General features: G+C 38.2%; 3 protein-coding genes and 1 non-coding gene across 4 annotated transcripts; 1 reads left to right on the plus strand and 3 right to left on the minus strand.

Moving 5' to 3' along the window:
• Positions 1 to 97: 97 nt before the first annotated feature.
• CML30 (Calcium-binding EF-hand family protein) lies at positions 98 to 940 on the plus strand. Its single transcript, XM_086253701.1, has one exon. The coding sequence runs from the start codon at positions 207 to 209 to the stop codon at positions 762 to 764; it is 558 nt and encodes a 185-aa protein (XP_086109827.1). The 5' UTR covers positions 98 to 206; the 3' UTR covers positions 765 to 940.
• A 1022-nt stretch (positions 941 to 1962) lies between these two features.
• LOC147276769 (Tetratricopeptide repeat (TPR)-like superfamily protein) lies at positions 1963 to 4121 on the minus strand. The gene has a single exon (XM_086253951.1). The coding sequence runs from the start codon at positions 4035 to 4037 to the stop codon at positions 2214 to 2216; it is 1824 nt and encodes a 607-aa protein (XP_086110077.1). The 5' UTR covers positions 4038 to 4121; the 3' UTR covers positions 1963 to 2213.
• Positions 4122 to 8578: 4457 nt separating this feature from the next.
• LOC147276770 (protein PLANT CADMIUM RESISTANCE 2-like) lies at positions 8579 to 10578 on the minus strand. The gene is made up of 4 exons (XM_086255105.1): positions 10359 to 10578; positions 10167 to 10238; positions 9697 to 9909; positions 8579 to 8655 (listed from the first exon to the last, which is right to left on the minus strand). The coding sequence occupies exons 1-4, from the start codon at positions 10576 to 10578 to the stop codon at positions 8579 to 8581; spliced, it is 582 nt and encodes a 193-aa protein (XP_086111231.1).
• Positions 10579 to 11712: 1134 nt separating this feature from the next.
• TRNAR-ACG (transfer RNA arginine (anticodon ACG)) lies at positions 11713 to 11785 on the minus strand. Its single transcript has one exon. It is a non-coding gene; the product is annotated as a tRNA-Arg (tRNA).
• Positions 11786 to 11829: the final 44 nt, after the last annotated feature.

Genomic DNA, 11829 nt, shown 5'->3' on the forward strand with positions numbered 1-11829 from the left:
GAATCTTTTGTTCTTAAGTTGCCACAATTTGTTAAGGAATCAAATTGATTTATGACTTGACTTTAGAATCTTAACTTTCTATCTATCCTGTATAGCATGCAGCATATAAAGAGTGAAACCCAATTCCCACCATCTCTTATTGAAGGTTGTCTGGACTGTTGTATTAAAGTTTCATTTTGGTATTTGCTCTGATCAGCAGAAGACAGATGTCGAATATGAGCTTCCTCGAGATCCAGTATAACATCTCGAAAAGGAAGTTTCTGCGGAAACCTACTCGTTTATTTTCCTCCCGAGACAGGCAAAACTCTGGCTTAGGACCTACTTTCGAGCCAAATCTCAATGAGATGAAGCGAGTGTTTGAAAAATTTGACTCCAACAAAGATGGCAAGATATCGCAGGAGGATTACAGGACCATATTGAGAGCACTAGGAAAGGACAACATGATTGGAGAAGTGCCAAACATTTTCAGTATTGTTGATTTGGATGGAGATGGGTTCATTAACTTCAAGGAGTTCATGGAAGTACACAAGAAGGGAGGTGGGATTAGGACGATTGACATTCAGAATGCTTTTCGGACATTTGATTTGAATGGTGATGGAAAAATTAGTGCAGAAGAAGTTATGGAAGTGCTGAGGAGGTTGGGGGAAAGGTGCAGCCTTGAAGATTGCCAGCGAATGGTAAGAGCAGTTGACACTGATGGGGATGGCATGGTTAGCCTAGATGAGTTCATGACCATGATGACTCGGTCCATGAGACATGCTTAGGGAAAGAGATGTTGTTTCTGTTTGTGTGTGTGTGTGTTTGTGTTTATGCCATTCTATCTGAGGCACTGTACTGTATAGTTTTCTGTGCGTAGCAGCATCATGTCTGTAATGTATAATTTGCTGTGTAGCATAATGTGGCATGACATTGTTTGTCAAAGGAACCCAGTGCTTTTCTCTCCGTTTGTTTTTTTTTGCCGAGCAAGCAAACTATTGCATTTAGCTCATGACAAATGCAACCTAATGGTCCAATGCTTTTGCACTTGGTGGTACTGGTAGGAATATGCAACTTAAGCCTTTTGATAGAGATTTGAGTAAAACTTGCATGTAATAAGTGTATATACCCACATTCTCACAACATCTTCTCACACATATTAGTCGTGTGACCATTTATTGTGAGAAGAATGGTGTATACATCCATGCAAGTTTGGGGAAGGTCTACCATGAATCATGATTGAGATAATAGCTTCCTCTTCCTCTTATCATATGGTTTGGAGCTAGAGCTCCATTGGCTACCGGGCTAGGCTGAAAGTTCAGAGACCTACCCTAAATTTCTTAAACATATTCTTAAACTTTATGAGTAAATAATTCAGGCTTCAGCCAGGCAATATTTTAGTCACAAAAGGTTCTAAACACATTTTTCATGTCACCAGTTGCCAATATGTCACAATAAGGTCTATTAAGTATGAACTTCATCCAATTGGACGTTGGTATACTTCGAAGGGTTTGAACCCACTCAAACCTCCAAGAACCCCTCAAACATTAACAGCAGTTTAATCCATTGCATAGGCGATTTGAGGATGAAAAATCTACGCCATCTCTAAACGAGGATTGGGTTGGAAATGGGTATAAGGAATGGTAGCGGAGGGCAAACCCAACCCACCCTGTCGCCATTCCTAGTCAAACAACTCAAACCAATCAGCACATTACATTGTCCTGCTCCAACAAATTCGACATGCCATAAAACTTTAACACATGTACTATTCTAGAATTCACATTTATACGCACCCAAAAGTTCCTGGTGAATTTGTACACTAATGCCAAAACAGGATGCCATCTTTGCACAATTGCACCATAAAATTAAAGACAATGATGATATTTTTCGAAAGCAAGCTTCTAATAACTTTAAGACACCATCAACCAAAAATGTGGTTATTTCCAATGATATTGCATAGCAAGAAAGAAATTCAGAGGCCAAAAATGATAAGCAAATATGATTGAGCATTATGACAAATAATTGATTGAATGTCAAGACAAGCAGACAATACAGATATAGATCGGCACATATGTCAAAACAAGCAGTGGATGGTTCATGTCCTACCAACTAGTAGCACTGGTGCTCATCTACAGAGGATCCCATATTTATAGCTCGGCATTGTTTGAACTTTTTACACACCAAACTGCGACTGGGAATAAAATCCCGTTAGATAAGTTCTGAGGTTGCCTTTGACTTCACCAATAATCCCCACAAGAGCATTTTCCATCCTTAAAATGATGAAATCGTTTGTTGTCCCTAACGATTAATTCCCTTCCAACAATCTTGGCCATGATCTTAATGGCATTGTGGCAGTCAACACAGACGCGAAGGTTCTTAATGATCCTAAGAGGTGTCCTTGCCGGAGTACTAATCAGACCATATGCAATCGCCAAACGCTCACTGTGATAGAGCAAGGCTTGCTCCTTAGCCTCCTGATCAATGTCATGAAGAACATATCTTGTGTCTGGCACATAACCTGCTTCTTTCATCCCACTGAGAGCCTTCAACTTTTCATCATCCTTGTAGAGTGATGGATTTTTAAACTCACTGATTCTGTTCTTACCATCGAGCATGCTAATAGCAGTTCGCTTTTTGGGTGGTGGAGTAGGGATCTTATTAGCAACAGCCTTTGATGGGTCAAGAGCAACCATTAACTCCTCAGCATGATCTTCAAGATCAATATCTCCATGAATCCGAGCATAGTTCCTCAATGCCTCCCAAACCGCCACTGTAGGCTCAAACGGGAGTTTCTCAATATAATCAACTGCTTCACTTAGATGACCACATTTTCCAAGCACATCTAGAATCCCAAAATAATGCTCCACTCCCGGAGCAATTCCATACTCATCTTTCATCGACTCGAAATGTATAAATGCCTCTTCCACAGCATCTGCACTAGCACAAGCAGAGAACACCCCGAGGAAAGTTTCCGAATTGGGTTTCAAACCCTGCTCCCTCATGACCTCAAACATATGCAACCCATCATCTCCTAACCCATTATCCGCATACTGATTAATCATCAAATGCCAAGTGTCAATATTCTTATCAAGCATATGATCGAACACTCTCCGCGAATCAGTCATGCTCGCACACTTTCCATACATTTCAATTACTTTATGGAGCAACTCCCGATTACCCCTAAACGTAGACTGCAAAAAGAAATCATGAACCTTTTTTGCCTGCTCCAGCGACTTCAACTTCCCACACAACTCGAACAAAGAGCCAAAGCAATCAGCATCGGCCTTAACCCCATCTTTATCCATCAATTCAAGAGCTTCTTTCACCTTCCCCTCTTGGCACAACCGCCTCAAATCCTCAATCGAAGGCGGCACGATAACGGGGGTTTGCTTCACAGCCTGATTGCTGTTGTTCCACTGATTAGGGTTTTGGGCCTGAGGGGTCCACTGATTAGGGTTTCCAGGTTGTGGGTATGCTTGATTCTGATTGTTCCACTGATTTGGGGTTCTGGGTTGCTGAAAATTGGGGCTCGGAGGGTTCACCGGATTAGGGTCTTGATACTGAGGAGAGCCCTGACCCTGAGGACTCCACTGATTAGTGTTCCCATGTTGCGGATAGTTCTGATTCTGGTTAGGATACCCGCGATTGGGATAACCCTGACCTTGATTAGGATATCCACGGCCCGGATAGCTCTGGTTCTGACCCTGACAATTGTACTGATTGTTGTTAGGTCTCTGGCTCTGGCTCTGGCTCTGTGAATTCCACTGGTTCGAGTTCACCCCGTATCCCTGGCCTTGTGGGCCCCACTGGTTAGGGTTTCTCGGGTCGTTGAAAGAGTTGGGATCGGATGGCGGGGGTTGCTGCTGTGGCGGATGAGGAGGCCTTTGGTACTCATTTGGGAATGTGGAGGTGCTTAGGGTTTTGGTCAGGGATAGGGTTTGGAGGTTGGTGGTGTTGTTGTCAATGGAGGTGAAATGAGAAGGGTGAAGAGGCCGTACCTTGAAGATGGAAGATAGTGTTGCTGGGTTTCGCGCGCGTCGAATCGCTATCAGAGACGCCATTTCTGAGTGAGATTTAAGCTAAAACCCTAAAATGCTCTCTGCTGCATTTTCTTATGTAAAACCTTACGCTTTGCGTGTGAACTGTGATGGACTGCTTGTGATGGTGGGACTTGGAATTTTTGCAAGGCCCAGGTCTTTGTCTGGTTTGGCCCATTTGAGCTCATTGAAATGGTCGGGTTGGGTCATATAAAATTTTAAATAAATTACTTTAAAACAAGGAGTAAAATTTCGGTTTCAAGAAAATTTTCGACGGAAATTTTCGCAAAAATTTTGATTTCGACAAAATTAGACAAAAACGACAAAAATTGTTATCAAAATACGGAAATTTTGAATGAAACTTGACTATATGTTTATTTAACATATTATTTACTACATTGATAAAAAATATTAAAGAAACTAAATTATATAGTATAATTTTATGTGATATAAGTTGAATATAATGCGCGCTGAAGACAAATACTGTTAAAAAAATTGGTCACTAATTAATAATTATATAAATAACACCTTAAATTATTTATCACGTTTGCTGGCATTCTCTACATTCCCAATCAATAATGCTTTTTTTTTTTCTTTTCTTGTTTTGCATGGATCACATTTGACATTAAAATGATAAAATTTGTAATTTTGTGCACAAAGTAGCCTTGGAATTAGCATAATGCAATTTTTGTATACACCTCCACGCAAGAATATACAACACATAGATTTTATCAATTTATCATATAGAAAAAAATGATATTAACTAAATAACTAACACCTTCGAAACTATTGCCCGAGTTTACAATTACTTTTCAGATAAATAAAAGCTTTCAGTCCTTTTGAACTTTAAATTTTTTCTAATTTACCTTCAAGTCTGAAATAGCCTATTTTGACAGCTCTTTTTGATTTCTTATTCATTCCCTTTCATTTTTTTCCTCTGTCCAAAAAGAAGAACTACAATTACAAAAGAAGATATTCCACTTTTTGTAAAGAAATAATAATAATAAATAAAAAAGAACATATCTCAGATAAACTCATAAACCACACAAAAACTTACAATCAAGAAACAAAGCACACAAGACTAACAATTCAACATCATCCTGAAACCATTCTTATCTCTCTCTCTCTCTTGGATTTTGCTCCTCTGCCTTTAGCTTGTCTGCCTTTTTCTTGCATTTTGATAAATTATTACTCTACAATTAATCCACTCGTATTAAGTTACTCTATGTCAGCATAGTTCTTTTAGCCAAAACTTCATTGTTTAGTTTGCATTTTCATCGATCTGTGTGCTTTCTCCTCCTCTATATTCTTCATGAATGAACCCCCAATCATCTTCTCTCTAAATCTCTCCACCGTTTGGTCTTGGAATTTTTCAGCAGTTGACGATTTTCTCTTTCTTTTTTCTTTTTTTCTGGCTTTGAGACTTGAAGTAGATGATTTCCAGTTCTGATGGAGACAACAATTAAGGTAAACCAAACCCAATCGGCCGGGCCAAAGAGCATAATCTAACAAATCTCAACCATGAGTACGCCAGAGGCAGGCTGGGTGGCTGGTGGCCCCGACCCAAGCTGAGTGCACGCAGGGGGAAAAGACAGAGAGAGATTTGAGAGATGAAAATGAGGCTGGGATTTGAGAGATCTGAGTGTTAGTCACAACAAAAGCGAAATAGAGAGTGACAATTGTGAAATGCAAGCAGTCTGCCATTTTGGGTTAAAACGAAATTTCGCCAAAATTTCGACGAAATTTCGCCAAAATTTCGACGAAATTTCGCCAAAATTTCGACGAAATTTCGTTAATTTCTCTAGAAAAGTGACAGAAACCCACTAAAGAGGCATCGATTCGGCGAAATTACTGAAATATTACTGAAAAAATTATGGGCATTGAATAAAATTTCCCTCCTCCAAAAAAACGAAATTTTCTTCCTTGCTTTAAAGTTCATTTTACGCAAGTTAATAAAGTCACTTAAAAAGTTGTAATGATAAATAAATTCCCTTTGTACAAATAAAGCTCACATTATGTGTTTTCAGTGTTTTTGACATCGAGCGCTCAATGAGTTTTTTTAAAAAAATAGACCAATTGTCATTGTCGCATAGAGGCAATTAATAAGAGTATAACACGTGTTTTTTGCAATTTAGATAGCTATTTTCATAGTGGCAATTGCTGAGCACTGAGTAACTTTGGTGTTGCGCATTCTTATTAAAATGGATTGGACTGGTTTTTGTAGTAACAAGTGGGATATGTTATCGGTCTAATTTCTGAATTAGACTTTAAAAAAAATAATTGTAAAAATTATCCTCAAAATGCAATTGAGTTCACCATTTTTGGATAAGGAGCATCTAAATGCACCTAACTATTTGTGTTGTACACCCAATATTAAAAAAACTTTTCAATTTTGTCTTTGAATATGGTGGTAAGAAAATTAAAAATTTAAAAGAATAGAGCAAAATGCACAGTTGGTCCACTTACTTTCAAGTTTTTTCTAAGTTGGTCCACGATTTTTTTTTTTGTATCAAGTTGGTCCACTTCTTTTCGACTTTTAACTATTTCGTCAATTCCGTCAAATTTTTTAAAATTTTTCGTCAAATTGAAGGGCATAATAATAGACTTTTCATTCATCTTTCTTCTTTTCTTCTTCTTCCTCTTTCTTCTTTTTTCTTATTCTTTCTTTCTTCTTTTGCAACACATCCCCAACCACCTTCCACTATCCAACCCACCCCCACCACCTTCCCATCCCCAACCCATGCCTAGCCTACCCTCACCAAAATCCCAAACAACGACTGTGTAGTCTTAAAGTGGTCGGAATTCAACATTGTCGTCACTTCCGACGGCTACCCAAACATGATTTTACACAAAATAGCAACCAATCACAATTCCAAGCTTGAAAATCAACTCACATATATCCAAGGGATGAAAGAGGGACAAAAATTGAGCGAAGAAAGCCCAAACCAGCCATCACGTGCAGCGGAGCCCACGGTGGCCGTGGGTTCCGATTTGGGGATTTTCATTCCACTCACAATTGGCCCAAACTAATTACAAAAACATGTAGAGCAGAGGGAGGAACGAGAATATAATCTTACTCGACGGAGATCACCGCCAGATTCGCCAGAGCAACCGCAGCTTTGGAGCTTCGATTCGGCGTCATGGAGCATCAGTTGGGCAATCAGAGACCATGGCAAGACTCACCTTGACGAGGGAAGAATACCTAGTAGGTCCGATGCCTCGATTTGGCCAGAGACAACAGATCGCCGCTGGAGTTGACTTTCGAGGCTCGTCCGGATTCTTCAATTCTAGTGGTTTTCTAGGTGATCCAAGCCTATGGGGAGAGAAAGAGAAAAGGAGAAAGGTTGGGTTGGGTAGGGGGAGGGGTGGTCAGAGAGAGGCTGGGTTGGTTGGTTGGGTCGGTGGAGGGGGTGGGACGAGGGCTGGGTTGGGGGAGGGGTAATTTTAAATTTTAAAATTTTAAAATTCTAATTTATTTTTTCTTTTTTTGTCTTAATATTTTTAAATTAGAATATAATTAAATATTTATTTAATATGAAAAGACCATTTTATCCTTCTTTTTAAAAGAATTTATAACAGAATTGACAGAATAAATCAAGTAGATAAACGTCGAAAAAAAACTAACCAACTTGGTACCAAAAAAAAAATCGTGGACCAATTAACTCGAGAAAAACGTGAAAATAAGTGGACCAACAGTGTATTTAATTCAAAAGAATATGTGGAATGGAGAAGAATTTCTAACGGTCTAGGTTTATTGCATATATTTCTCTCATCACGTGACTTGAGAGACGTCAAACATATAAATCGGTCCAAATTTTTTGTCCAAATGAAGACCATGTCAGCCTTCATTTGTCTTGGATGCTGATGTACTGATTGTTTGGTGCATTCTGAAGCCCCTTTGTGCAATCTGGCGCCAAAACAATCTTTTCTTTTCTTTTTTGTTTGGTACAAGGCATCTAGATTTTATTTGAATTTCTATTGAATCACTTAGATTATCCAAACTCCACAAAGGAACTTGGAATTTAGGATCTCTCCTTCACCATCTCACCCATGCTACTAGAGCTAAAGTTATTGGGCACATCTTGTCTAATTCAATTGACCCATACAATACCTAATTATCTAGTTAAAAAGGAAGTCTCTGACTAGTAACAAGAATTGATAAAGCCAAACATCTAGCTCATTGTTAACAGTTTCCTCCAAAAACAATATCAATCTCCATACCCTCCAAAAACTTCTTCACTATTTAAATAGCACATAGTGGGTGATGAAATATAGTCAATTATTATGGTCTAACCACTTGTGCTTTTACCTGCAATTTGCCATTGATATATATATATATATATGGACTAAAATGAAAGATACAGCTGCCAGTGTGAACATCACTAAATTTTTCCCCAAATTATGTACACTCTTATTAAATATTACAACAAAAACACATGGGCAAACACTCCAAACCAGCAAATGTGTACAAGCAACAAACAAGCACACCAGCAGCAGCCAGTAGCTAGCATCAGCAGCATCCATGACACAAGAAATGGTTCCATACAATTCTCTTATGATCTCTTTTATCTTGTCATGCTTGGCACCACAATTGGAGCTGCAGTGACTCCGCGCCTTTGCCTGTCCATGTTGGCTTCCCAACCTTCATTCATTTCCAACAATTAACAATCACCCACAAATGTATTAAAAGACAAATAAATCAGAGAAACAAAGCATGGTCAATGTGCATGCATGTTGAATCAATTATAGAATTAAGTACAACCAACATGTTCATATAATATGCAAGTACTGCTTTTTAAGTTATAACGACTGAAGATATGCATGGATTTTGTTTTTGTATGATGTCATAGCTAAGGAGGTACTGATAAAAGTGCAGAAGATGCTTAATGAGGCTCACATTGACCCAGTCTTCGTCTTATTGATCTGCTACAATTTGGTGTTATTTTTAGTGCATGATTGCAATTTGGTGTATAATATTTATGTACATATCGTTTTCACTGCTGAAAGTGATATCATGTGCCAACTATCTGCTGCCTAAACAATAACTGATGGTCTCTCTGTTGGCCTTCAGATCACTCTAATGCTATTTGATGCCACCAAGGTAGTAAACTTGTCACTAATGCACAAAATCTGTATTCATATACCACATCTGTATTCAGATCACCCTAAACTTGATGTTACCACATCAATCAGGTTATTATGCAGATACCACTGATTCCACTGAAATGACATCATGGTAGGTTGGAGAATATTCTTTCACCCATATATGTCTTGCTCAGTACTACAGAGCTGTTGATGCCAACCTTAAAAAAATAATTCTCTTTCATGGCTATTATTCTTAAACCAAAGCCTTGTAGCATCTACAGTCTTTCTTGATTATTAGTGAAAACACCAAACGATCACGTGGACATAGCTAAATTTAGGGTGAACCAAAACCTGTGATTGTAATTTTACAGTTTTATCTTGACCGTGGACCAAAATTTGGCATTAACAAGAGCCAAAATTAAACCAGACTAATTAAGATGACAGTGCTTTAAAAACTGATATTAGTCAGGTTCCCAAATAAACCATTAGTTTCTCAAACACCACACCAGATATTAGATTACGATTAAGCCTCAGGGTCATCAATTTAATGTGAGATTCTTAATTACCATAAAGTTAATTAAGTAGTGAACTCACTTACCTATCCCCATATCAAACCCACGATTGGTGAGCTCTCTGTACTCTTGACAGAGTGCACAAGTGGCACAGCAGAAATGCACTACGCAATCCACACAAGGTGCTTCTTCCAAGTCATATTGACCTCTCAACCTGGACCGGTAGAAGCACGAGTACAAGCATGCATTACCAGTAGTTGCAAGAAGAATCCCATACAACAAACCCTGTCTAGCACAAGCTGCAACACATAAATCAACAATAAAATCAAACAAACAAGGCTATATATAATGGTCATATTCTCTTGCCAGATATCTAACATTAACATGTTGCCAGACTATCACTCTTACCACACATTTAATCAAGGTTCCACCTAATCAATGGTCCAGATTAACAGTCTGACAACATAACATGTCAGATTAGCTGGCAAGAGAAAATTTATCATATACATACATACAAGGGTCATATATCCAAGATTCTAGTGTTTTGAGGGCTTACGTGAGGAACCTTGATTCACTATCTCAGCTATCTTACCGAATGTGATGCCAGGGCAAAAGCAAGTGATCAGACCTTCAAAAGTTGAAAATGAAACTGGTTATTAGCTAGAAAATTGAAGATCAAACTTGATGGTTGATATTTTTTTGTTGAAGCTAGCAATATGATGATGATGAGTATATGTTCATCAATTACAATTTTCAGGATCGTCACAACAATGGCAAAGACCAGTGGACCAGTTCCCTCCTACATGAACAGAAGACTGCATACTAGTTCTGTTACTTCTGTATATGTATGGAGGAGCATAAACTCTTGCTACACTAGGACTCAGTCTTGGAGCAGCTGGGACAGGACCTGGAATATGGTGAGCATGATCAGCTGCATATTTCTCTTGGTCATGTACTGTAGGATACATTTTGGGGTTAGCTGGTTGTTTTAGTAGCTCTTTTATATAGTAATTCTTCTATATATAGGCCTGGCTCTAGGTGGAGTGTTCCTTGGTGGAAATTGCCATATGGTCTGAGGCTGACAAAGATTAATATGATTTAAACAATATTCTAAAATAGTTGACTGCATTGTATATTTGTATATGAAGCCCATTGGCCTATTTTAACATAAATGGAAAGTACCCCAAAGGCACAATACCCCTTGTCCAACTCTAGGAAGTTGTATAGTATCTTCGTCCAGGACAAGTGGCAAGAGACAGAGAACGAGTTGGACTACTTTCCATTGACTTCTGTTTTGTTATACATATATTCAGTATCATAGTGTGAAGCGTACGTACGTAAGCCATTTTGATTTCAAAGCTGATGATGATGCATGCAGTATATGAATATAAGTTGATGTGCATGCCATGAAAATTTAAATATGAAGACTCACATTTTTACTTCATCTTCCAACGTACTACCCAAGACAAGAGAAAGGCCAGGAGAAAAGTCATGGTCTAATTGAGATATCCAAACATGATGTTTACTAAAATATATGGTCCCTCAAATAATCTTGTGCATCAGACGCTGCAGTGGTAGGACCAAGTGGAAAAATTTGTTAGGACTATGATAAGTCATGAATTTCGATCGCATCTTCAGATATATTGAATCTCGGTTAGATTAATCATGGGGTACTAACATCATATTATATAGTGCAACAGTTTTTTACTTAATTAGGATGGACTGATTGGTTACTTTAATATTAGTTGCTAAGTGTATATATGTTACTATGTTTCCTTTGATTTTCAACTTTTGCTGATTGAAGTTTACAAATGGGAATTTGGTGGGAAATTCTTGTGTTGTGTTGTTGTCTTGGAAGGACTTGAGCACCTTCTCATCCCGTAATTAATCATTTTATTAAAAAAAATTATAAAATCAAGTGGTATCTGATTGTTATCATAATTGTTCACCAACTTTATTGTCTTGTTAATTGTTATTACAAGTATGTATGCTAACTAAACGTTGAGTTATTATATGCACTTATAAATATCTAAGCTCAAAAGTCAATCGTGAATTTGTGATAAACAAGCCAGCAAAAACCAAATTAATGTGAATAATACAAACGACTCCACTGGGGATCGAACCCAGAATCTCTGGTTCCGTAGACCAGCGCCTTATCCATTGGGCCATGGAGTCCTTTGGACGCAGAGGTTGAGAGAAAATGAATTTGACCTTTTTCT

The sequence above is a fragment of the Dryas octopetala genome, chromosome 8 (genome assembly GCF_963921425.1).
Source record: "Dryas octopetala chromosome 8, drDryOcto1.1, whole genome shotgun sequence".
Taxonomy (NCBI): domain Eukaryota; kingdom Viridiplantae; phylum Streptophyta; class Magnoliopsida; order Rosales; family Rosaceae; genus Dryas; species Dryas octopetala.

What these genes read in the sequence shown, in the direction of transcription:
- LOC147276769 (XM_086253951.1), bottom strand. Translation starts at nt 4,037, where the DNA reads ATGGCGTCTCTGATAGCGATTCGACGCGCGCGAAACCCAGCAACACTA.
- LOC147276770 (XM_086255105.1), bottom strand. Translation starts at nt 10,578, where the DNA reads ATGTATCCTACAGTACATGACCAAGAGAAATATGCAGCTGATCATGCT. An exon ending in TTGTGACGATCCTGAAAATT is followed by an intron (nt 10,239 to 10,358) that starts GTAATTGATGAA and finishes CAACTTTTGAAG; the next exon opens with GTCTGATCACTTGCTTTTGC. An exon ending in AGTGAATCAAGGTTCCTCAC is followed by an intron (nt 9,910 to 10,166) that starts GTAAGCCCTCAA and finishes TATGTGTTGCAG; the next exon opens with CTTGTGCTAGACAGGGTTTG.
- CML30 (XM_086253701.1), top strand. Translation starts at nt 207, where the DNA reads ATGTCGAATATGAGCTTCCTCGAGATCCAGTATAACATCTCGAAAAGG.